The sequence below is a fragment of the Podarcis vaucheri genome, assembly GCF_965113315.1.
Source record: "Podarcis vaucheri genome assembly, chromosome: 2".
Classification (NCBI taxonomy): Eukaryota; Metazoa; Chordata; class Lepidosauria; order Squamata; family Lacertidae; genus Podarcis; species Podarcis vaucheri.
Window position 1 is genome coordinate 71940796 of NC_138760.1, and position 26442 is coordinate 71967237.

General features: G+C 40.4%; 1 protein-coding gene across 8 annotated transcripts in view; it reads right to left on the bottom strand.

The window, feature by feature from the left end:
• Nucleotides 1-3088: 3088 nt before the first annotated feature.
• EBF1 (EBF transcription factor 1) overlaps nt 3089-26442 on the bottom strand; it is a 382065-nt gene continuing 358711 nt past the window's right edge. For 4 of the 8 annotated variants that reach the window (XM_082213732.1, XM_082213731.1, XM_082213730.1 and 1 more), the window contains exons 12-17: nt 25278-25343; nt 23366-23543; nt 21252-21431; nt 15847-16041; nt 15486-15554; nt 3089-6395 (exon numbers count right to left, since the gene is read on the bottom strand). In XM_082213732.1, the coding sequence (XP_082069858.1) occupies nt 15487-15554; nt 15847-16041; nt 21252-21431; nt 23366-23543; nt 25278-25343 (687 nt within the window). In that variant the 3' untranslated portion in view covers nt 3089-6395; nt 15486. The remainder of the gene's footprint in view (nt 6396-15485; nt 15555-15846; nt 16042-21251; nt 21432-23365; nt 23544-25277; nt 25344-26442) is intronic. The other 4 variants (XM_082213736.1, XM_082213735.1, XM_082213734.1 and 1 more) reach the window with 1 other exon arrangement.

Consider the following 26442-nt stretch of genomic DNA (forward strand, 5'->3'; position numbering starts at 1 on the left):
CAGATATGACATCGTTTGATAAATATAGTCTCTGACATGCTGGTATGGGAGAGGTCACTGACAGTCATTAAGTTGTAACCTGCTGACAAGAATTTGGAATTCTCTTCCAGAAGTTTGCGAGTAGTCACACTAGTGATGTAATCAGAACACCTTGAACTTGTGGCCGTATAAGCAAGAGGCATATGGGGGTAATAATACATGACAGGAAGAAATCAGAAAGATTTTGTATTCTATATTAAACATGACTGTGAAGGGCAATAGAAGTAATTAACCTGGGACTTTCTGCATTCAAAGTAGGCAGTAGTGCTCATCTACTAATCTACAGCCCTCCCCATATGGTGAATGGCTGTTCGTGTTTCAGATTTTATTACATGTTTTGTGTATTTAGGCAGAATTGTAGACCAGCTCCAGCCTCTCTCGTGAATTTACTATCCCAGGTGCTGGAGTGAACATGCTCAAGCTAATATTAACCAAGCCATTCAGATTTTGAATAAATTAAAACTTGTTCTATCTCTTCTATGAAATGAATGCTCATCACCTGTTCCACATTCATCAGTGACAGATTTAGACTGTGGGCTGCTTCACATAATCACCTTTTGGAACTAAACTTATAACACCTACAGTCCCAAATGTAAAACAAACATTTGGAATACAAGTGGTTCAAAAACTCTTGCTGGTGATGCTTTTGATGGATCACTCATATTCACCACCTCAATATTGACAATACTAAATTGTTCAACTGCCCTTCACATTCTGAAGGTTCTGTGAGCCACTTAGCATAGCTTCTTGGCAAGCCAGTAGTACATGTCTGTTTGTGTCTCTCTCTGTGTGTCAGTGTTAGAAACTGAGATATGAAAGCTAGGAGCTAAATGGCACCTTAAACCTAGGTTATGGGCTGTTATGTACTGAGTTGAATAGGATCCAAAAAGCAGCAGTCTGATTGGTCCTAGAACAATAGGATTCAGAATGCAGCAGTCTGAATGGTCCACAGGAGTCACCCAATTCAGCTCCAGGAAAAAATTGAATCCGCAACCTGATTGGTCTACAGGTGAATCCTGGAATTAGCCAATCACGTGGGGCCCATTGTGTAAATAATGTATATAAAGCAGACATTCTGGGGGAACTTGCATTCCTCCTCACCACTATGAGCTGAATAAAATCTACTCTCAACTCTGAGGATATTTCATGGGCACAACAGTGGAATGTCTAGGCACGCTTTTTAAATAACAAGAATACAGTGCTGAAATTGAATGAACTGCAGCTAAAATATTATGTTCATTTTTCACATGGTCTAGTCCTTCCCCTGCCCACTCTCCTAATATTCTTAAGAGGGTCTCTTCTCCAGTCTCCAGAGAGTAGCTGGAAGTGGGGAGGTAGAAAAGGCCCTCTTTTCCTTTCACTCTGCAGTTTTAATCTGAAATCTTAGGTGCAGTACTGCGCCCAGAGCTCAGAAACTGCTTGTGCTAATGAAATTCCCTGTCGCAAAATGTACCTAGAACAATGGGAGTTTCGAACTCTGCTCTCTGTGTGTTTGTATTTACATACTAATATTTTTCATACCTGCTAAGTCCTCTAAATCCACTACCTTATTTTGGTGTAGCTTCCAAAACAATAGTGATGAGACCATCAGATTATAGTAGCAGAAGGAGCAATAATTTAAAAGCTAGCATTCCAGGGCACTCTGGGTACAGTACAGCTAAAGCTGTGTATGCAGTCCTTGCAAACTTGCCTGAAAGCAAGGTCCGTTGAATACAGTGGAGTTTACTTTTGAGTAAGCATGAGTTGGGACCATGCTATCTCATTGTTTTTAATGTGGGTGTTAGACACATATACTTACTTCTCTCCAATTGAAATATAGAGAACTTTTCCACGTTGGGTGAATCACGGCGTAGTACTATATAGTTTGATAAATAATGATGTCATGAAACTACCGCCTCATTAGATGATCACATATCTCTGTACTGTGATTCATGGCCTTCTGAAGCATTTTTGGTTGCCCAATACTCTTCTATTTTGAAGAAAGGTAACTCTGTGGCCCTCCAGATGTTGTTGGGACTACAATTAACATCTTCCCCCAACCACTGTCTGTACTGGCAGGGACTGATGGGAGATGGAGTCTGGCAAATATCTGGACAACCTTAGGTTAGCCATTTATTGTATGTGGAGCAGCTTTATACAGAGTCAGACTTCTTGACCATGCACTATGGCCTACTCTTGACGGCAGCTCTCTTAGGCCTTTGGGTCTTTTCCATTGCCACTCTAGGAAACCCTTTTATATTCTCACAGGCAACCTTAAAATGGGGTTAGACAAATTGATGGATGATAAGTCCTTTTCACTGGCCTATCAGTGGTCTAGATGGATGTATACAACCCCCTCAAGATTAGCGGTAATGTGTTCCTGAATGCTGGTTGAGGGAAACAACAGCAGAACAAGACTGTTGTACTCACTGCTATTTTTCTAGAAAAAGAGGTGCTGGAACTCACCATAAATGTCTCCCTTGTTATCCTATAATGTCAATGATGCCCATCTGAGAGGTGCCAGAATTGAGTTCCAGTGAGTTCCAGCTGAAAAAAAAGCCCTGGTTGTACCCATGTCTGTGTGCTTCCAATGGACATCTGGTTAGCCACTGTTGGATACAAGATACTAGACTTTGGACTGATCCAGCAATGTTGTTCTTATGTTCTTTCAGTGAGATCACAGGACTGAACCCGAGACTGCCTGTTTACAAAGTATGTGACAAACCACTGAACCCTGCTCCCTCCATGCACATGAAGCATTTCCCAACACTGAAGGCATTGGGCTAGCCACAAATGGACCATTTATGCCCCATAGCTCCTGAGATGCATAACAGAGCCCCAAGATCATGGTGGTTCTCTTCCGAACTGTAAGTATAGAATGTATTTCTCCCCCTACAGCAGATTTATCAGAAGCAGCCCACGATGCATTCTTCCCCCCATTTTTGCTGCTTTATATTTTACAACAGAATGCAGAAGGGGTGTCCATTCCATTGCCGCTGTCTGACATTCACTTCCCGTTGTCTGTCGACTTCACAGAGCCAAATGAATAAATACACAGCCAGGAGCTGCACTCACAGACAGGAAGTAACTTTAATTAAATATTGTGAAAGTTGAAAAGTTTTTACAGCTTGAATTTCTGCAAAAAAATTATAACAATCTCTACAGTAGTTAGTTTTCTCTAACAATAGAACTGTACAGTGTGTGTGTCTATTCCAAAAGGTTTAGTTAAGAAGGTGAACGATTAGTAGATTCAGAGATGACTTCATTTTAGATGCAGCCTGGTACATTGGAGAGGAAAAGGGCATCCTCCACACCACTCAGCCAATCAGAGGCTTCACTTTGTTAAGACTGAAACATGGTCATTTCCACTTAAAGCCATATTCTGTTAAGAGCGGCATCTTTAAGAATCATGTAAAAGTCATAGGATCTATTTGGGGCAGGGAGATTTTTAAATATAAATTTCCTTTTATCAGCGCGCTATAAATACTTGGAGAAACAAATTCTACCTATTGTTCAAAGGATCTTTGGACGTTGAAGGAAAGGGGTTATACATGTATATGACTTTGTATGAGTGTCTAAACTGGTGCAACTCTGTCTGAATGGGTTCAGTGGAGGGCATCACTGGACAAAATATGGCTTTAAATTTGATTACATTGCAGTGCCGTTGCTTACTATGTGAATTAGAATAAATGTTTGAACGATAGAGAAGCAATACATTGATATTCCTTATATTTTCCAGTTTCTTTATATGTGAGTGTGTTCTTATTGTTCTAGGGGCAAAAACCTTATGGATTTTTTCTTTCTTTCTTTCTCTCCTCCCCCCAACCCCACTCCCCTTCCCAAAAGATCACACAGTGATATCTGAGTGAAATCAATTGCAAAATTCAAACAGGAAGCATGCACAGTTGCAGCATTGTTGCTTGGCTAGAAAAAAGTCACATTGTCTTAAGGTAACAAAACAGTTCTTTTGTGCTTTTCAAATTCCTTTTTTTCTCCTTAGAATGTTAGTGATGATTGACAGTTCTGGTGCGCAGTACAATGTACAAGTGAAATGAATATGATTTGCATTGTTAAGGCATCCAATCTGCTGGTTTATATTCATGTGAAAGACAGAGAAATATACAAGCAGACAAGAAAGAAAGTATTTTCATTGATTTCTATGAAGTTTCTCCCCATATTTAATGCACAAAAAATGCGTCACTCCAAAGGGGAGAGATTCCATGCATATTAATAGAGTAAAACAGCATTAGATTTTTTTTTATAAGCCTCAAAAGCAAAGGATACTTTTTTAAACCTACATAACTAAATGCTACAAGAATAATATGCTACCTTTTGCCATATATTGGGGGAAAAAACCTTCTTAACTTACAAATAATACAAAAATAGACAATGGCTTTTGAGTGAAAATTAAACCAAAATGGAAGCATGGTTTAAAACAATTACTAAAAAACCCTATAAATGAATTGTATTAAAATCACATTTAAACAGCTAATACACCTGTGAATGACCAAACAAATTAGCACTTTTCACATAGCAAACATACACAATAAAATAAACTGGGATGCTGCAGGGAAAAAGCAATGTACAAATTCCAAAGATAAATACATTATTTATATGGATATTTTACAAAATTCTTCTTTTTAAAAAAGCTTTTTTTCTTTAATTCATTTTGCAAGCATGTGCAATCTTAAAGGTAGTGAGCTCATTTTGCAAAATATGCAGTAATTCTCGTGTGTGACTGTGTATGTGATTGAAAAAACTGTCTTAAGACATTAAATTGTATAAATAGAACAATAACTTTGGCCAAAAAAAAAAAATCACCCCAAAAGATCTACAGTATTTATAACTACATACAAAACGCAATGGCAAAGGGGGGAAACAATCAGGTAAACGCATCCTTAGAGGTTTTCTGCACCGTCAACTAAGTATGCTCCCTACATAATGAGAGCTAAATTCATGTGAGGGTTTACTTTGCAAACCTTCACATAACACTCTGTCTCCTCCGCCCTTTTTTCATATTTTAATTTTCTATGTATAAAAAAAATGCCACTACCTGTTGCTTAAGAGAGTATGTCACAAACCAAAAGGGTTGACTGATATAAAAGCAATCGCAGCTTGATACGGACATGTCGTTTTGTGTGCATGTGTGCTTCTGGGCCATCTCTGGGACGGCAGGATGAAGTTGTCTTCTGCCCCTGGCCCCAACAAACAAAACCAAAAACCCCATGTAAGGAAGCTAGGAAATATATTTCCGTTGAGAATATGCAGAAATGCAATGAAGTGGCTCACGTTTGTGCCTTTGTCCTGCCACACCAGATCCCAAAGAGATTTGTATGTGTAGACAGGGTTAAACTGTACTTAAGGAGGCCACTCATTTGGAAAAGTTTGATATAAGCTAAAGACAGAGAGAGAAAGAGAGAGAGCCATGCTAATCTAATTCTGCAGTTTTTAGCATTATATCCAGAGGCACTGGGTTTTCCAAGGTAAAAGGTGGGATATGCATGTCCTTAGCTACACTTTTGCTAATTTTTCTGTCTTGCATTATTTACAGAGTCACCTAAGTACAATATTCTAAGAAAGATGCCCCCTCCCCCCCCAAAAAAAATTTTTTTTCCTCACTGCCTCTAAAATGGAATCCCAATGTGGTAAGTGTGTGTGCATTTATGTGTGCATATGCACGTGCATGTATACATACCCCACAGAACTACACACACACCTCCCAAGAATGCAAAACATCAGATGAGTGAACTGTCGCTGGAGGAGTAACACAAATAAGCCAACCCTTAACTGGCACTGCCATTACTCTTCTAAGGAAAGAAAAACAACCACCACCCCTATTCTGGCACTTCTACTTCTGTTCCACACAAACTTGTTTTGCTTTGTTTTTTAAAAAGTGTTGCCACTTTATTTCCCTTCATTACACCTTTTAAAAAAGAGTCCCTAGTGATGGCACCCCTTCTCCCAGTATGATTTGTAAAAGACAAATAGTGACTGAGTTAATCGAAAACCAAGAAGACACAAGTGGGTTTTTCTTCATGACACAAAATAAATCTCCCCCCCCCCCAGAACCTAGGATAGACAGCACAAAGTAATACCTTCCACTTGCAGGCTCCGGGTAAATTTCAGTATTATTTTGCAAGGACGGGTTTTCCCCCCACCATTTTATTTTGTTAAAAACATTGCAATTATTGTGAGATTCTTCCTTTTTTCCTTAATAAGGAAGAAAGAGAGAGAGAGAGAGAGAGAAAGGCCTGAGTTAAAAGTTCCGCTCTGGGACTTGTGTCAGACTTTGTTCTGAAGCAGAATCCAAGTTCTTCATTAGTAAAATTCTTCAAGGCAATCCTTTCACATGGGGGGAACTATCATGCCAGATATAGCTGTTAAATGGAGGAGAAGAAAAAAAGAGAGAGATAAATCATTCTGTAAAAGAGAACATTCCAAATATTTTCTAGCAGTTCATTCATCTGTGTTGCAATTTAGATTTTTATTTAAGCATGCCTAATTCTGTGCGGGATTTAGGCTTTATTTCATATGTATATGCCCAGAATATTTTTTTTAAAGGGCTTGGGATAATACATCTCCCAAGCATATTTAATAGGATGTAATTCCCATGCAATGCTTACAGGAGACTTCCATCTTTAATTAAAACACATGCTTAATGAAGGTCAGTCCAAGCTTCAATCCAAAGTTCCTTAAGCTTTGAGAAATCAGTAGAAAGTTTTACAATAATCAAGTACATTTCAGTAAAAAGTCTGTTCAATGGCAATTAAAATCAACATTTTATAATTAAAAAAAAATCAGATGGCTGCTTACAAATATGGTTCCTCTTTTATTTGTTTTAAAGGTAGAAGGATGGGGTGTCATTGTAAAGGAACTTGCAAAGACTAAAATGTAACAGCAACATACTTTGATCACACAGAAAGCTCTCAACTGTCAAACTATAACTTTGGGCAATCCTTAACCCCCAACCCAACATAGTCTCAAACTATTGTGGCCATCTATATAAGAACATAACAAGTTCAGATCAAAGGTCTCGCTAGTCTAGCATCCTGTTTCTGATGGTGGCCTGCCAAATACTTCCAAGAAACCTGCAAGCAGAGCACAAAGGCAATTGCCCTTCCCAAATATTGTTGCCTCCACTACAGTACTAATATTCTGAGATATACTCCCTCTGGACTTGGATATTCTATTTAGCTATCATGGTCAATAGCCATTGGCAGCCTTAACCTTCATGAAAGTCTCTAATCATGTTTTCAGGTCATCCAAGACAATGGCCATCACAATTATTTGTGGCGGTGAACTCCATAAGCTTGATGACACATTGCATGAAGAAGTATTTTCTTCTGCCTGTTGTGAATCTACTGCCAGCCAGTGTCATTGGGTGAGCCCAACTTCTAGTGTTATGGAGCAGCAAGAAAACGTGTATCCATTTTGCCAACATCATGCATACATTTATAATGTTCTGTATTCTGCGTGACTTCAAGCCCTTGGGTTTCTATTTTTCTTGGCAATACACAAACCCCCTGATCTCAAACAAGCCAGCTAGTGAACAGTCCAGAAGCCCTTGCCTTTTTTTAGCTGTATAAATGGTTTACACCTGGTTGCGGTGCCATTATGCTGCTGCAAATCTGGCCCACTTGGAAGCAATAATGTATGCAAATGTTGAATATATGAGTCTCTCAGGTTGTGCAGTTAGCTTGCCAGCTGCCACGATGTATGTGTGATGTTGGCATTGAAAATTGCCATGCTAGGAGGCTTGCCCGGGTAATTAGGGCTTGCATAAATTACCACTGCTATGAAGGAGCTCCCACCACAAGGAAGCAGTAACACCACAGCTGAAAGCTATATATCCCATTCCAGTTCAGCCCTTGAAAAGATGTCATTTGTGACTGATAAATAATTTCCCACTAAAGTTGAATTCATCCCCCCCCCAAAGACATCTTCAGTAGAGTGTTTTGCATCACATGGTGACTCAAATAACTCAGTCCAGTCTTCAGACAAATTAAGCTAGAGTCTTTCCTTTTAAGCCAGTTTAAAATCACATTGACGCCAATGGGACGAAATTGACTCACTTCAAATTAATCCATTCATGCATCAGGATGTTTGGACATTTAGACCTAGAAAGATCTGCAATGATAATCTGGACTCAGCCTTTCTATGTAATGCCCAAAATGACCTAGTGTAAGGAAACACATCCTTAAGCTGGGAGTTACATATGGTTGGTGGTGACTGTGGTCACAAGGTCACCTCTTTAAAATGCCAGCTGCATACCATCTCAAACATCTGGGCAGATTTCTTGGGGAAGAACTCAGACCCATAACTGATTCAAATTCACTGTGCTTTAATTGCAGTTGCATTAATTTGATAAGAACCAAGCAATGTGAAAGACTTGCAGACCAGGGAGTGGGAAGGAATGTTTACTCCACAAACATCGCCATATGTGCATGAATTACAAGATTAATCAGCAAGAGGGAGGCAGTTTAAGCAAACAGCAATGACTAAATGAAGTAAAACAAAAGACGAAAGGATGAAAATAAATTATGCATTTGGAACTAGGCATCATAAGGATATGACCTGTTTTGGTAGTACAACAGCCATTTCCTTTAAAAATAAATCTGGAGTCTCCCTCCTGATTCTTCAAAAGACCAGCATAGTGTGAATAAAGCCTTTACAAGCAACATATTTCTTTAATCTCTGATGAAACTGCGATCAGAGATTTTGGAAGAAGGAACAGATATAAGAATATGGTCACAGGTTAAACTTTGCACTGTTTAACATTTTAAATTCTGAATGTTTAAATATTTATTGAAAATCTGGAAGTAGCAGGAAAGATGGCTTATCCAGACACTGGAAAGCTATTACTATGTCAACAGTTTTGGAATGATCTTGATATTTCCAAACTAGAGGAAACATTAGAACATAAGAACCACCTGCTGAGCCAGGCCAAAAGCCCATCTAGTTCAGCATCCTATTTTCACAGTAGCCACCCAGATGCCTTATGGGAAGACAACAAGCAAGACCTGAGTGTAACAACACTCTATGCACTTACAATTCCAGCAGCTGGTATTCAGAAGCATATTCATTCGACAGTGAAAGCAGAACACAGTCATTGCTAGCCTTATCCACCATGAATTTGTCTAGCCAATTGGTGGCCATCACTAGGTCTTCAGGGAATGAATTCTACTACATCTTGTGAGGGCAAATTAATTTTTTGGAATGAACATTTACTAACTGCTGAACGTCTCCATGGCATTAGACCACAGTACTTGAAAGGCTGCCTTTTTCCACACCAGTTTGCTTCTTCACTGAGGACATCTTTTGAGGCTGTCTCCTACTGGTGCTTCCACCAACTGGGCTGCAGTGCAGCCATGGGTTGTGACCAGGAAATCCTTCCAAGACAAGAGTGGGAACCCATTTTACATTCTGACTGCCATATGCCCTTCTTAGCAACTTTTTGGGAACCACATGCCGGTGGAGGGAAGAGCAGGAGCAAGGGTGAGCAGTGGAATGATATCTTAAAAATCAGCAATAAAATTGGGAATTAAGCTTAGAGCCACACTAAAAACTTTCACAGGGTTGCAGCCATAACAATGGCTATGCATTCACGCATTATGCTTTTTGTCCAATTTATAAGCTCCCCCCCCCTTCCACACTGAACTGCTATGTATAATATTTGCAGAATAAATACAGTTTGTTTTAATTCATACTGGGGGAATTGTCATGTACTGCTGTACTGGATGACCCTTGCTCCAAAAAGCATGGTCAAAATTAAAGGGTCCAGGAACTCAGACCAGACCAAATTTCATAAAAATCATACACAGACTTTACTAAAAGAAAACTTCACAAGAGAGAAAAACTCCAAATAATCACACAGATTATAGTAGCTCAGAAGGTAAGAGAACAACAAACACTAACTTATCCAGCTAATTAACATAAACGCTTACACTTAAATCTCAGTAGGCTGAGCAACAGAACAAGACGCTATCAAGCCCAAATAGATGCTGACCTCGGCTTGACTGGCTGCCGAGAGCTCCCACCAATCCAGGTTTTTTTAGGAACTTAGACCATGGGTGTTCACCTCTTCCACCCAATTACCTTGTGACACCAGCCTTGAAGCCTTTTACGGGAGACAGCTGTATGTAACCTCATTTCTTCTGAAGTTCTAACCAATTCCCATAAACCAGTCTTAAAGGGGCGATAGCACCACAACTGCCTACTACTCTATGGCACCACATATACCAGACTAATGTTATAGCCCAGATGATATTAGGAATTCTTTCCTAAGAAGTGGTCAAGGCATTCTGTGTCCAATCAGAGTGGTGGCTACTAAGATTCTTGTGGATTTTGGAAACTTCAATAATAAATTGCCAGACGTGTGGTATCATGCTGGGTGGGAGAAACTCTCTGTGGCTAACCTGTATCACTTTTGCACTTACTACACCTTACCCCGTATAGGTAATTTTGACTGTCCTTTCTAGAACATCATTATTAGGCTGTTAACAATAAAGGAACACCTGGAAGTGAATAAAATGTTTTTGCAGATTTTCTGTATTGGGCATTTGTTAACTCTGCAATGATTTTCTAAGCAAATACGATTTCTCCTTTTAGGAAAGCTTAACATTTCACTATAGCTAAATGCAAGAAACTGTGCCAATGGAAGAGAAATGGAATATAACACAGCATAAGTGTAAGGTTTTCAAAGAACAGCTACCATTACTATTGCTGAAGAAGCCTAATACTTCTGAATTAAATTACAAGTCAAAAGGCAGAATGACGTTCGGAATTTCTTTCTGCTTAAAAGGTTTCTTATTTCCATTCTGCCAAGGCCTTATCATGCTACTTTTGTACTTTAAGTGTCTTGGTTACAGGACCACCTAGGCTTTTTTTCTGGTTCAATGTGAAATTGATTCTGAAAAGGGAAATATCGCAGGATTCCCCCACCCAAAACCTGACAAAAGCAAAATGTATTTTTACAAAAACAAAATGAATGGCTGTTATATGTCTCCATCATGTTCTAATTTATATAAGGATAACCTATGATGATGATCTATAAAAGAAAAAAAGATTTCATTCTATATTCCACCCAAAAACTGTGTGGTTAAAAACACCACTACCAGTGAAATATAACTGTTGTTCTAGTGAAGGGTTTGGATCAGGCTTCCTCAACCTCGGCCCTCCAGATGTTTTTGGCCTACAACTCCCATGACCCCTAGCTAGCAAGGCCAGTGGTCAGGGATGATGGGAATTGTAGTCTCAAAACATCTGGAGGGCCGAGGTTGAGGAAGCCTGGTTTGGAGGATCGCTGAGCTATATAAGCAAGGTATGCATGGTGGCTCACTGAAGTATCACAGTCTCAAAGGGAGAGAAGCCGGACACTTGCTTTCAGCCCAAAGTTCCCCCAGTTTTGAGAGGGGAAAGTTACTCCCTGAAAAGTGGCCTTTGGGATGCAGGGCAATTTTCAGAATTTTCTTCTTTAAGTACAAGGTAACTGAGGAGTTTCATCTCATTTTTTTCTTAAGCAACAACAAAAGCCTCGCTGCTGCGGTTGTCAGCAGCCCGCCTGTTTTCCTCGGACAGAATGCCAATGGGAGTGATGCAGGATCCTGAGGTAGCATCAGCAAGGCCTTTTGTTTTTATTGTTGAAATAAAGAACAGAAAAGAAAGTGGGGAGCCTCATGCACCTTGTATTATTACAAAGGTAAGATTTTTCCCCATTTCCTTAAAGTCCCCACTTTTGAATGATCCCATGGAAGTGTGTGTGTGTGTGTGTGTGTGTGTGTGTGTGGCCCAGCTTTTACCCCTTACACAAACAATAACACACATACAGTAATTGACTGTGCATTTCTGAGCAGATTTGGCATGCCTTGAGTGTGGTGTAAAATAGCATGACGCTGTAGAGAAAATCTAACCACTCAAGTTCCACTTTGCTCTAAAAAGACAAACAATATTAGTGATAGAAGCTGATGTCAGTATGCTATCTGAGCATTTCAATCTGGAATGTGACATAGGTAGTGATTAATCAGCAATTTCTAGTACAGGCTTCTTCAACCTTGGCCCTCCAGGTGTTTTTGGCCTACTCCCATGATCCCTAGCTAGCAGGACCAGTGGTCAGGGATGATGGGAATTGTAGTCTCAAAACATCTGGAGGGCCAAGGTTGAGGAAGCCTGTTCTAGTAGATGATGATGATGATGATGATGGTTTTATTATATTTATACCCCGTCTATCTGGTATGTGACACCCATGGTTTTATTCTCATGGATATAGCTTTTCACACTTGGCATGGTTATCTGCAAAAGTGCATGTACAATTTTAGCAAACAGATCTGAATCATTGTTGCACAATGCATGACTACTATTATTGCAATTATGTATTAGAGAGCCCATGCAAAAACATAGTGGTATAAATTAATACAGATTTGTATCACTGCTGTGCATTGCATAAACAATTGCTTTAAATGTACAAAGCCTTGCCAAGGAAGTGATCACTTCTATCTCCAACAGCAAATATGAGCTTTATTTTGGGAGGTGAAAATCACTCTGTTCATGTACGCAGCCAGTGTCTTAAAACAGGAAATCTAAAATCCCGGGCATGGCGAAATCAAAAGCAACAGTTTGAAAACTGCAAGCTCCAAGCTCCTGCTGTTCTATTTCTCTGCTCGCACCACAAGCAGAAGTAAAACTGGAAGGTTTTAGGTCTGCAGATTTTAATTCCACAATATTAATATACAAATCAATGTCACTGTGGTGAGCATAGCTGCAAAAATGGAGAGGACTACTAGCCAAACATTGGGCGTGACCCTTTAAATATTCCACTAAATCAGGAGACAGTGTTACTGTAGCTCATTATTTGCCCTGTCACGCTCTCCCTCCCAGGTGTATCACCCAGCAGGTGAGTGAGGCGGCAGAAGGAGCCTCACTTGTCTTGCCTCCTGTTAGGAGATTTAAAGGACTATGTCTGTTATTCAGATTGGTAGGTGGGTGTCCTAACTGAGGTTACTAGGAAAGGCATATCTGTTCATAGACCAGAGCTCACTTGTTGATTAGATATAAGGCTTGTGTCTAATATATCGTCCATGATTAGCAATATGCCGAACTGACGCTTTATGACAACTATGTTTGACTCATACTATTTCTAGAAGGAGGTCACAGCTTCTGTAACCATGGGGGTGGGGAGCTTACAACTGAGAATGCTTCCCAGTTTAAACTGCAAATCCAAAATAGTGGAGAGAATGTGAAAGAGGTCTGTGAGTTTTCATTTTCTTTGGGCGCAATTTTTCCTACATAGCTCCCTTGAAAACTTCATTTATTTCAAGTAAGGCTTGCATAAGCTCAGTTCTTTATAGATTGTATACTATATGGTTAAAAAAACAACAACCCCACTCTGACTTGTCTTAGCCTTCAGATTTATGCCCTGGGTTGTTCAGCTTCTAGTACACAGGGTGAAGCACTTGTCTTTAGGCATATTAAGTGCCTTTTGTTTATGAATGAGCACTTTTCATTCTGCTGGTACATTTAACATTGAAAATGTTTTCATCTATAGTTGCAAAAGCTGGCTGCTCACTCTCAGAGATTCATGACATGACCCAAAAAGAGTCTCTGATATGTGTCTATTTAGGATAGGCGATTTCTGAATTAAGCTCATGGAAAGTGGCTTAAGGCGATGGGGCAAAAAAATCTACTATTTGTCACCACATTCTGTGAAGACAGACAGACAGATAGATAGAAGAAAGAAAGTAGGCAGGGGGAACAGGTCTGGGTGAACTACAGCATGCACCAGTAACCTCTTCTACCTCTGGCGCAGTTTGAGGCAGCTGGTGATTATGAGAACTACTCTTATCTAAGTGAGCATGAAAATGTATATTCCTCTCAGTGTTTCAGAGTGTGGTGCAGTAATTATGAGGGAGGGTTAAGCACAGTAGGGCAGACGTACAACAGATACCAGCAGCCAGTAAACAGGGCGGATTCTGCTTTTATGGTGTATACCACACGTGTTAATTCCCTCTCTCATTGGCTGGATGTGCAGCCCAATGCATCTATGACAAGTAATGTTATAGGACATACGGACAAAACACAGCATTTTTATTCAAATGTGGGCATCACCGTATTTGTCCGTGAACAAAAGGAAATACAATGACAACTGGGGACTTAAGTTCAGGGCTGATAATAGGTGAACAAGCCCATTCAGAAGCTAAGCAGGCTTCTGAAGCCAAGTTGAGGGTGGACTCAGGGCAAACTTTGAGTGCTCTGACATAGAACATATATTTGGCAAAACTGTAGCTGACCATAAGCGCTCTTATCACTTTTAAGTGAATTGTCCCTTGCTGTCTTAGAACTAATTATCTGAATTTTCCTGCACATACAAGCTTCCTTCCTATCTACATTGATATCTGCAATGTGCAAATTAACTATAAAAAGAGAGGAAAAAATGAAAAAAGAAATTTAATAATATACTATAAGTGGCAGGTGCATGGCCACAAAGCCCCCTCATTTGTAGGAGGGCTTCAAGGTGAAAATATCAGATGACTATCTAAAACAGGCATAGGCAAATTCCGGCCCTCCAGATATTTGGGACTACAATTCCCATGATCCCTGACCACTGGTCCTGTTAGCTAGGGATGATGGGAATTGTAGTCCCAAATATCTGGAGGGCTGGAGTTTGCCTATTTCTGAAATCTACCTCAGTTGGCTATTTCTCATTTCCCCAACTGCTCCATGTTGAAATGTAGGATAGGCAATGTCAACACAACTGTAACACAGAAAGCAGCAGGCCTACTCTGCCAGTTAGTTGGCTGCTTTAGTGGCTTAGTACGTATTATCCAGTATTCCTGATCCAAACTTGGCTGTGATAAGCAATGATCCATGTCTGCTCCCTTTTGGAGAGTGCCTTGTCCATTTTGGTACACTATGGAAGCCAACAAGAGACTCAAGCACTCTTCAAGTGGGACTGGAACACTGGAGGGAAATCATAGTGCAAAACAGGACTCTCCACTTTCAGGAATCATGGCATGGGCTTCCAGGCACCCACTAAATTTGACCTGAACCTAAGGTACATAGATAGGTTGGAAATCCATAGCTATCTGATTGCTCTATATGTGAATGATATAGAAAAGGGGTGCAGTATTTGGGAAAGCATCAGTTTAAGTCAATGGGATGACATAAAAATGTAGGTTTCCAACAGCTGAAGAGGTTTTCAAGGAGACACGGGGGTTTGCAATATAAATTAGCTGACATCCAGAACATTAATCACAATGAACTAATGCCTTACAAGGTAAGAAGTTGGGAAACCTTACATGAATGTAGAACGTGCCATATATAATTTGCTATCACATGCAAAGCAAATGTTGCTGTGGTTTGCTTTCTGTGATGAACCCCCACAAACTTTGCTGCCATTAGTAGAGATATTCCACATGTGGACATGACAAAGGAAAAACAAAATTAAAAAAGGAAGGGAAGATTGACTGACGTACTTCAGGAGAAGGCCAGACCCTGGAGAGACCCTGCAGTGGAGTACTTGCTAGAGTCCACAAAAGACTGGTCTGATAAAAGACAACAACAAGGAATAAGAAAGGAAAGAAAGAGAAAGGCTGGTATTAGTAAGCTGCAATATCACTCATTTTAAGCAAACACTCAGACCATGCTTTGTTTTAAAAAAAAGACACAGCATCTCAGTTCAACAGGGCAATGAAAGCAGGCTGTTTTGCCAAGCAAGGGAATGAGGGCACATAGAATGCACAGGCCACATTGTAGACTGCCAAGGCCTGTCACCCTTTGGATGAGATGCAAGAAACAAAGGTGCTGTAAAACAGTATGATGCCCAGGTTGGCCTACCTTGCAGGCTATTCCCATTGGTGCTGGTACAGGTGGGGGGAGGGGAAGTCTGCGGTCTAACAACAGGAGCAAAAGCACTCTTCTGTTTCACTGCTGAGACCATGTTGGCTGGTGAGAAGGAGAAGATCCCGGAGGAGCTGCTACAGTTAGAAGGGAGACTAGTGGAGGAGGCCATTGTTGGGCTGGATGGCACGACTAGAGCAAAACAAAACACAGAGGAAATACTGGTATCAAGATTTTAAATGGAAATGCAAAAAGGCTTGAGTTTCGAAGGTGCCACCAAGACTTCTTTAGCAGATGCCCTGAGCTCCTGGTGGTTTGGTTCTCATAACATCTGATTGACCCTTAGCATGACGTTCTTGCCAACAGCTGTTCCCTTACTGGAAAGTTGAAGCCAGAATCCCAGGTCACATGGGAAGGAGAGCGTGACATGGCTCATTCCCATGGCTTCCCATGGGACCCAGGGCTTCTGGTATTACTTATGAGGTGGCATGAAATCATAGAATTGTAGAGTCATCTAGTCCACCCCCCTGCAATGCAGGAATGCAAGAGAAAGCAGCTCTACCATTCTGTGAAACTAACATCAGACAGGTCCCCATCATCACTCTGGGCTATCTCACAACCTCCACGTATCTTGAGATAGCTCATTAAAAATGGTAACAACTGTTGCCTCCGTGTCGTTTTCCTAGAGAGAGTCAACTTGTCAAAACTGAATGTCTGCACTCTACTTCACGCCCCATCTGCACCATAAATTTACAGCAGTATCATACCACTGAAAACAGCCATGGCTTCCCCCACAGATTCCTGGGAACTGTAGTTCACTAAGGGTGCCAGGAGTTGCCAGGAAGACCTGATTCCCCTCACAGAGTTATGGTTCCCAGAGTTACCTGAAAAGAGGGATTGAGTGTTAAAGCACTCTGATAATTGTAGCTCTGTGAGGGATCTCAGCACCCATAACAATTGTTCCCAGGATTCTTTGGGGGAAGTCATGACTGTTTACTTTGGTATGATACTGCTTTAAATGTACAGTGTACATGGGACCTCAGACAGCACTGGTGGAAGTTAATTGTGCTTCCCCGGGTGGTCACACAGCTGCATCCAAGAGGCAAATTCAATAATCTCTTACAGTCACAGAAAATATTGGGGAGCAGTTTTCGTAATTGACAGCCTTGCATTCTCTGCAACTTTGGAAAAGATGGTGTTCGAAATTCCCATTGTTCCAGGCACACTTTGCAATGGAATTTCATTGGCACGAGCAGTTTCTGAGCTCTGGAAGCAGTACTGAGCCTAAGATTTCAGATTAAAACTGCAGAGTGGAAGGAAAGGAGGACCTTTTTCTGCCTCCCCACTTCTAGCTACTCTCTGAAGGCTGGAGAAGAGACCCTCTTAAGAATATTAGGGGGTGGGCAGGGGAAGGACTAGACCATGTGAAAAATGAGCATAATATTTTAGCTGCAGTTCATGCAATTTCAGCACTGTATGCTTGTTATAAAAAAGTGTGCATAGACATTCCATTGTTGAGCCCATAACCTAGGTTTAAAGTGCCATTTAGCTTCTAGCTTTCATATCTCATTTTCTAACACTGGGAAGGAACACCCCTAAAAGTTTAGCCCCATTGTTTCAGCTAAACAAACTTGTGAAAGTTTCTTTTATTCCTTGTCTCCATTTCATTAATTTTTTGTTCTGCTTCTCCTGCAACTGAACCATGTGTTTACATGTGTAGGAGGAAGTCTCTAAATAAAGAGACCAAATCCCAATATTCTTCTTTTAAAAATAATAATAATAATGAAAATGTGACTTTTAAAAGGAGAAAACTAAAACTGGCTGTTGTTTTCTTTGTTTGCTTTTGGTACAATATTATTTTAGTATCCAATAAATCACATGACTCAGGTTGCAATCCAATGAGTAAATATCTGCACCCTCATTTGGGGCTAAAAGCTACTGAACTCAGTGGTATTTACTTCTAAGAAAACATGCACAAAATTTGGCTGCCAGGCTGCAAATATATGCACACTTAATTGGGACTAAGCTCTACTGAACGTCCATTTGAATAAACATGCATAGGATTAGGCTAAAAACATTCCTTAATTTTGCCAACCATTTTTGTGATTTTCAACCTGTGATTTTCTTCATTCTGTCAACTTGCCTGCACAGTCATGAAATTTTGGGAGAGGCAGTTGCAGACAGTTTGGAAACAGTTTTCAGTATCAACACTTCAAGCCTTAGCCATGTTGGCCAGGAGTGAGGCAGTGTGTGTGCGAGTGTGAGGTCGGGGGTGGCAGAAAGCTCCATGGTGGTAATAAGAGTATGCATGCAGTTATTTGCTTTGTTCCTGGTTCCATTATTAATAATAATTAAATTAGTACACTGCCCCCCACAATTTGCACCCCCAAATGGATCTTCTCAATTTTGTGCCCCCTTGGCATAGCGCCCTGTGCAGGAGAACTGCTCACACCACCCTAAATCCAGTGCTGCAGTTAGCAACTAAGGTCAGACACAGCTTTTTCCTAGCTTGTAGGATAGTACATGTTTGAAATTTCTAAGACGTCACATTAAACCATAGATGGAAACAAACAATGGTTTCACGTGAAAGCCTAACATGCTTCTTGCCTTGCTTATCTCCTGCTCTTGCTGCTGCTGAACCACCAGGAAATAATCCAGCCTGGTTTGTCATGAGGACCAGGTCTAGCTCATGGTTTCTTTCTCTCCTAGCAAATCATGAGCAGTAGCCAAAGTTCCAGGCTCACTCCTAGTGGTTTGTTTGGGAAAAGCAAACCAAGAGCATGTTTTCAGATGTCACAGCAAGCCCAATTCAGGAGCCCTGGAAATTGAGAAGCGCAGCAATAACTTTTTTAGTGGTATGGACCATTCACATTAAACCATCATTTGCTTTTTAATGTGATGTGTGACCTGGGCCAAATCAACTACTTTGGTTTTGAGAATTGCCTTCTTTTTCAACTTCATTGGCATTTTGTCTAAAGATAATTAATATATTTGGTGGTTGTGGTTGTTGGTTTAGAGCAGCTTTCCTTACTTAAAGATAATGCCAAGTTGCTCCAGAAATTTGGGTTCTATTACTATGAGAAAAGAGAAGAACCTGGTTAGCTGGACAAATTATTTATTCCCCCCCTTATTTAGAATATGTTTATGTTTAATTGTGGTTTATGAATAATTAAATGGCAGGGGAATGAAAATTTAAATCAGCTGAACTTGAGATTATTATTTTATTTGCATTTCTGAAGATAAAAATCACCCTCTCAGAATCTCGGTGCAGGAAACTGATATCATATTTGTGAACACTGAGGAAATCAATTAATGGAAATTAAATGTTCAAAGTTTCACAGTCTGACAGATACAATCTTGGTCTGGAGTCACTCAGTTCCTGCAAGCACTTGTTAAGGCGCAGCAATCAAAGCACCTAAATTGAATTGCTACTATACAGCAATTAGTTTATTGATTTAATTAAGGATGCCACCTTTCTAATTCTCAGGTCATGATTGAAACATTTTCCAATTGAAGATATTTGCCATTAATGGGACAGCAAGATCAACCAAGAAAAACCGCTCAAAGATAATAATAGTAATAATAGTGGTGGTGGTGAAATGAAAAGTAATATAAAGACATTATTCAACAGAAAGAAACACTTCAGAAGACAAATCAGTCCGTGATTATGAAATAGTGTATCACAGAAATCACTTTCATGGAACAAAGAATAGGGGTTAAAAATTCTATCCCATTAATTCAGTGTAATAGTTCAGAGAGTTTAATTATCATCCATTGTTATTATACTGCTATCAGAATTAAATAGTAATTCCTGGTGGAGAATTTTAAGCTCTGACATGACAACCATGTAGATCTCTCTTTTTCTTTTTTACTTTAAAGACCCTTAAGCAGTGTTCGAAACTCCCATTGTTCTAGGCGCATTTTGCAACAGGGAATTTTCTTAGGGCGAGCAGTTTCTGAGCTCTGGGCGCAGTACTGTGCCTAAGGTTTCACTTTAAAATTCCTGAGTGGAAGGAAAGGAGGGCCTTTTCCTGCCTCCCCACTTCCAGCTACATTCTGAAGACTGGAGAAGAGACCCTCTTAAGAATATTAGGGAGGTGGGCAGGGGAAGGGCTAGACCATATGAAAAATGAACATAATATTTTAGCTGCAGTTCATTCGTTTTCAGCTTTGTGTGCTTGTTATTAAAAAAGCACGCCTAGACATTCCATTGTTGCGCCAGTACCCTAGGTTTAAGGTGCCATTTAGCTCCTAGCTTTCATATCTCAGTTTCTAACACCGCCCTTAAGGGCAAGATCCTTTTTTAAAGTACCTATTGCATCAGGCATGTGGTAGCAGCCACATCAGGGGCTTTGTTAAATGTAATAGTAGGTGTGGGTGGAGGTGGCGGGGCGCATTTTCATTGGAATCACAAGTGTCTGGAGAGGAGAGGTTTAACCCTCTCCTAGTGCAATTCCAATGAACCTCCCCCCTCACAAACACACTTTGCACAGCACTTCTCAAATACCCAACTATCACAGCTTGGGAAGTGCCTTGCACAGTGCTTCCCAGGTGCCTGGCAGCCAGCTTCTGTTGTGTTAGCATTGTTGATGATAAGCAGGTGAGGACCTGATCAACCCTTGGATGGGAGCTTCTTAGGAGCCCCAAAACTATGCCTGAGTTTTTCAAGCAGCAATTAGAATAAAACCAAAAATCATATATAATTATATGAAGTACAAAGTCTATCCAGGAAATGGAAAGCAATGGTCCAGATTAATGGCACTTTACTGCATCAAATACATAACCCAATGCAGCTGCTTCCACTTGTAAATAAATAACAAAAATGACAAGCGTGAAACAAACTTTAAGGGTCTGCAATGAACTTCAAGGGTCTTACAGCACAACCTATACACATTTTCTCAGAAGTAAGCTTCACTGTATCAGTGGGGCTTACTCGCTCTGCCTCAGGTTGCTGCCTTACAGTTCAATTCAAAGCATGTGTCCTTTGACTCACTGAATTTGAGTTTTTCCTGTAAATGAGTTGTTAATCATTTCTTCCCGTTTCTTTGTGAGCTGCTCCAAGAACTCTTGCTATGGGGTGACTGTATGACTGCAGTTAATATATCCAATGGGAATTGAGTGAGATGCACCCTAGTAAGTGCATTTAGGATTGGGGCAATAGGGACGTTACAAAAGGCTAGGCCATTTGTCAGCAGCAACTGCTCAACTGGAGTGAACAGGGCACTGTCCCACCACCCCCTATCTGCCATCAGCAAGCCTCCACATGTCTGCCTTCCTACTTACAACCAGTTCAGGGAGTGGCTCCGCCTGGCATTTTTCTCCCTGAATCCCACCCTGCAAGTTTCTATGGGCACCAACCACCACAGGAAAACAATCAGCATAAATGGTGCAGAAATACGTACTGGCATAGGGAGAGTTGGCAGCAGACCCATTCAGGAAGGTTGGAGATCCACCTAAATTGGACATTCCAGCATTTCCGTAGCCATTCATGCTTGTCGTGACGGAATTGTAGTTTGTCTGCTGAGGGGTAGTGCTTGGCACATAACCATGAGGTGACACACTGCTTGAGTTGCGAGTAAAACCTTTTTTGGGGGGGGCAAAAAGTCAAAAAAGAGAAAGACAAAACAGCTGTTTTTCAAGAGAGACTTTTGGAACATACCACAAAAATGCAATTCTGAAGAAAGAGAGTTGCTTTAGGAAGTTCAATCTGCAAATCATTTATGAAGTGTTGAGAACTTTTAAGTAAGTGTGAGTGTTATGGGTCGCAGAAGATGTTGCAAATAGCTGAAAGAGATGGCAAAGAGACAACTTACTGGCCTGAGGGATTCTATCACGGCATTCTCTGTATGGTTCTGAGCCACACTCTTAACAGCCTGTTAACAATTTCTGATCAGTTCTTAGGGAAAGAAGTGCATCGCCCCATATGAACTGACCTGAATCCTGTGGTCATCATCTGAGGCCCTTCTTCATGTGCCTCCTCCACAAGAGGTCTGGAGGGCAGCAACACAAGAGTGGGCCTTTTCTGTGGTGGCTCCCTGCTTGTGGAATCCTCTTGCCTGGCACCTTCAGTACATATCATTAGGTGCCAGGCAAAGCCCTTCTTCTTCCAGGCCTGTGGCTAATTAAACAATCTATGGCCTTTTAAACCTTGGGGTGGTAGTGGTATTGTTTTTGGTTGTTATTAAGACATGTATTTTTGAATTTTTATATTGTAAACCGCCCTGTGATTGTCGGGTGAAGGGCAGTATAGAAATTTTAACAGCAGCTGTAATCCTGATGCGAGGAAGGTTGGAGGTCTGATCGCCAATGAAATGGGTGGCAGTAGCCAGTGGAAAGCTCCCAAACAGGGCATTTTAGGGTGGAATGCTGGGGGCTTTGGCTCATAGGCCCAATCCCTGAACCCATCAGCTGCACCAGGCTGGAGCTGGTGCAGCACCCTCCCCAAAAAACCCTCCACCTTCCACCCTTGTTGGTAGGGCTTCAGATGTGGCAGTGTATCTGCCATTCCACAGCAAGCCAGCCTCTGTAGTTGGATTGTTCTGCCAAGGAAAAGTGCTCGGTCCTTGCTTGTTAAAAACAGAACGTGATTAAACAAGGTCTAGAATGTCAGTTTTCAGGAACTAATTTTGGTTGCCGCACTTCTGATACTTCCATGGAGACAGCAATATGTCCTTGGTTATATAGCTTTTGGACGTTCTAGGTGCATTTTGCGACAGGGAATTTCATTAGCGTGAGCAGTTTCCGAGCTCTGGGCGCAGTACTGCACCTAAGATTTCAGATTAAAACTGCAGAGTGGAAGGAAAGGAGGACCTTTCTGACTCCCCACTTCTAGCTACTCTCTGAAGTCTGGCGAAGAGACCCCTCTTAAGAATATTAGGAGGGTGGGCAAGGGAAGGACTAGACCATGTGTAAAATGAACATAATATTTTAGCTGCATTTCATTCATTTTCAGCTTTGTGTGCTTGTTATTAAAAAAAGCATGCCTATACATTCCATTGTTGCCCCCATAACCTAGGTTTAATGCGCTCCTAGCTTTCATATCTCAGTTTCTAACACTGGGTATGAGCCAGCATGTTTATGTTAAGGTATACTCATGTTATAAGTACTTTGGTGCAGAATGTTCAGCCTTAGTACTGAGTGCTTAACTCAAATATTTTCATTTTTTTTATTCACTGACCATGACTCCGTTAAATATGTAAATTATCAAGTGCCCTCCACGCCAGTGAAACAGCAGTGCATTTTATCTCACTAGTCAAACAGATTACATGTTATGCAGGTCATGAACTGTTCTGTGTACTATTCTAATGCAATTTCCTCCACCTTCTACCCTCCAGGGGACAGCTCTCATCCATCGCAGCTAACATGGATGTTGGCATGCTCAGTGAAATAAATGTGCATGGTGCCTTTTACTTAGCCATATAGAGGCTCTTTGGTAAGCTTTTTGCTTTCCGTTTTTTTAAAAAAAATCCACCAATTTTGCCTGAAGATAAAAAAAAAAGTTTCTTCTTCAGCTTACCCTGATTAGTGGCCTGTGATGCTTCTGAGACATTGACTGCTAACTGACCACTAAAGGAGTTCACGCCCATCATTCCTGCGTGGACCGAAGTGTTGGCGAGCGCTGGGAGTTGGTTGTGATTGCGAGGGACGCTGTAGAGAGCTTCTGCAATATCAGCTGCTCTTTTCAGGATTATTTCCTGGGGGAAAGCGTTGAGAGACGTAACAAAGTAATTAAGAGGCAATTCACTGAGCAGTTAAGGAGCCTACACCGATGCAAGATTCAGCATATCTTCCCTCAGAACAGTGGGACAAGATTGGATTGACTTGAGGGCTGAACAAGTCATAGGTCAAACTCTAATCCACTCGGATAAAGTGATGATATGGCTGATAGTGAATTTGTGGCCTTCATTTGAAGATCCCACCCAGACTTAATTAGTTGTACAAACAATCCTTTCTAACTTTGGGTCTGTCTCAGTGAAATGGGAACAATGATCTACCAAACGAGACTGCTTCAAGATTGAAGATAGATATTGCAATAGTGATACCTAAAGGTCTCTTGTGGTAGAGCACATCCTTTGCATGCAAAAGATTCCAGGTTCAATGCCTGGAATCTTCAGGTAAGGATGAAATCCCAGATAGCAGTTGCTACTCAGAGTAGACAAAACTGAGCAAGGTGGACCAATAGTATGATTCAGAGTAAGGAAGCTTTTATGTATTTACCTAAGCACAATAAGTAACCTCTAGAAACACAAATCTATGGTCATAATTCTCCCTTATCTGACATTAATACTTTAAATAGTATTTATTAACTACTTACACTTCATAAGTATTATATATATTTTTGAGATGGTATGTTCCCTTGCCAAGGGAAAATGTATGCTTTTCAATCAGCCCTGATTTTTAATGCAAAAATATATAGGTAATAGAAAGCAAAACACAAGTTCTAAGTGGGCTTCTCCTAGACTAGGCAGTTCCAGGTAAGGAATCTGACGTCACTGATGCTGATTTATATGAGAATCAGCATATCTTCTGAGTCAATTCCCATGTTATTTTACAAGAAGTAGTTTCATATTCCTCCACACACAAAAGGGTCATCTGAGTGTACAGGCAGTGACCATTTTGCACGCGGCCAATTGATGTGCGATGGCCGACACATGCAACCCCCGGTCAAACAGGGAATTGCCTGTACAGTATTATGAGAGACACAAGTAAAATGACCTATTCAATGTTACTATTTGTGATATTGTCTACATGGGCAGGTCCACTTCTACACAGTGCAGCAAATCACTTCTGAGTATAACTGCACCTCAAAGTTCCCAAACAGCAGGACCTTGAAAGGCAAAGAGAGCATTTTAGCATCTGTCTTCAATCCAGAGTTTGCCCAAAGGTTTCTGTGAAAATGGGATGTCATCCTCTGAGAATTATTTTAGACTTTGCTGAGGTAAGGTCTTGAAAAGAACTCTGGAAACCATAATCCTATGTACCTGTGAGTAAGCCCAACAAAAGACAATGGTAATTATTTCCAAATAGATGTGTATAATATTGCCCCATAAGTTTCATTTACTTATTTTTATTACACACATCATGTGAACTGCTTGGCATAGGTGATATACCATCTCAAAACATATAATATTTGGAAAGTGTACGTTTTTAAATTCTATTTAAAGTCTACAGATCTAAAAGGTATAAATCACTACCTAACATAGATTTGTGTTTCTGAAGGTGACATGCATGCAGTTTTTAATCTTTGTAAAAACAAAAGGAAAGGAAGGAAAATAAAGAAACACCAACAAAGCAAGCTCATTTGAGTCCCTCATTAATTTTCCTTTGTCTAAATTTTTTATGTACAAGTATGACTGACTAGGCTACCCCTAAAGCATAGGTACCAACATGCTAAATATAAAGAGCTATTAAATGAGGACTACATTTACCTGGTTGTTATGTGGCATACCATAGAGTGCTTCCACCAGATCGGCTGCCCTCTTGAGTATTACTTCCTGTCAGGAGAAGTGGGGAGAAGAGACATGCTTGTAAGAGTACAATAAACTGTATGTAGAAATAGCATTTCCCAGCATTCTCTTAGCTCTCAGCTTTGACTTGAGTATACAAGAGTCTTTAAAAGCGACCATTGTTAGTGAGCTCAGAATGTTGTTAAATCACAAGTTCATCCAGTTCATGCACAAAAGCTTAATAAAGTTTAAAGGTGAAACTTGTTTGTGCTGCAAAATAAAAATTGTCAGTCGATTGTCTGCTGTCTGCACTGTGAGTCCACTGGTGGGTTTATTGCAGGATGACCTATAGTAATTTGTTAGATTGCTGAAATCAATGTCGTTCAGAGCATGTTATGAATCCTTCTAATCTGTTTATTTGGTTCTTAATTTATATTACAGAAAGATTGACCTTATCAGATCAGCTACATAGCTGTGGAATGTGTTGATCTGATAACAATGTAATATCCAACTTCTTTGGCTCATATTCCTTTGTCATGGGCAGATGCCACCACCAGGTATTCAAACTAGCTACAGCACCATGGAAGGAACAGCGGGAGGGCTTTGAAGCCAAACAGCAATGCTGCAAAGGGAGACATGTAAGAATGTTCTTCATAGAAGTGACATTAAGAACAAATAAGGAGATGTGGTTAGATTTGGGGAATAACCCTTACATTGTTACTTCTTCATCTTTCTATATTACATACCCATGCTTTTAAAACTAACACCTGCATACCACAATGCTCAATTTTTTTAGAATGCAAAAATGTGGAGGACAAGAGTGGAAACAATAAAATACATTTGCAAACTACATAGCATAAAATATCTTTCTACATTGCCCTCTAATGCACAGCAGGTTTCTACTTGCTCAATAAAAAAAACTGATCAGGGAACTTTTTTTATATACGATTTGATTTCTCTATATACTACAGTATAAAAGAACAGCAAAGCTGAAGCCATATATATTTGGGTGTCTTAAAAAACTAGATGCAACATTTTCCTACTGACTTTTGAGTAAAGTTGAAAAGTTTAACTGAGAATGTTTTATACACTAGGTAGATTTTCCAACCAAAAGAAGCAGTAATGCTCAATTTTCATATACTATAGT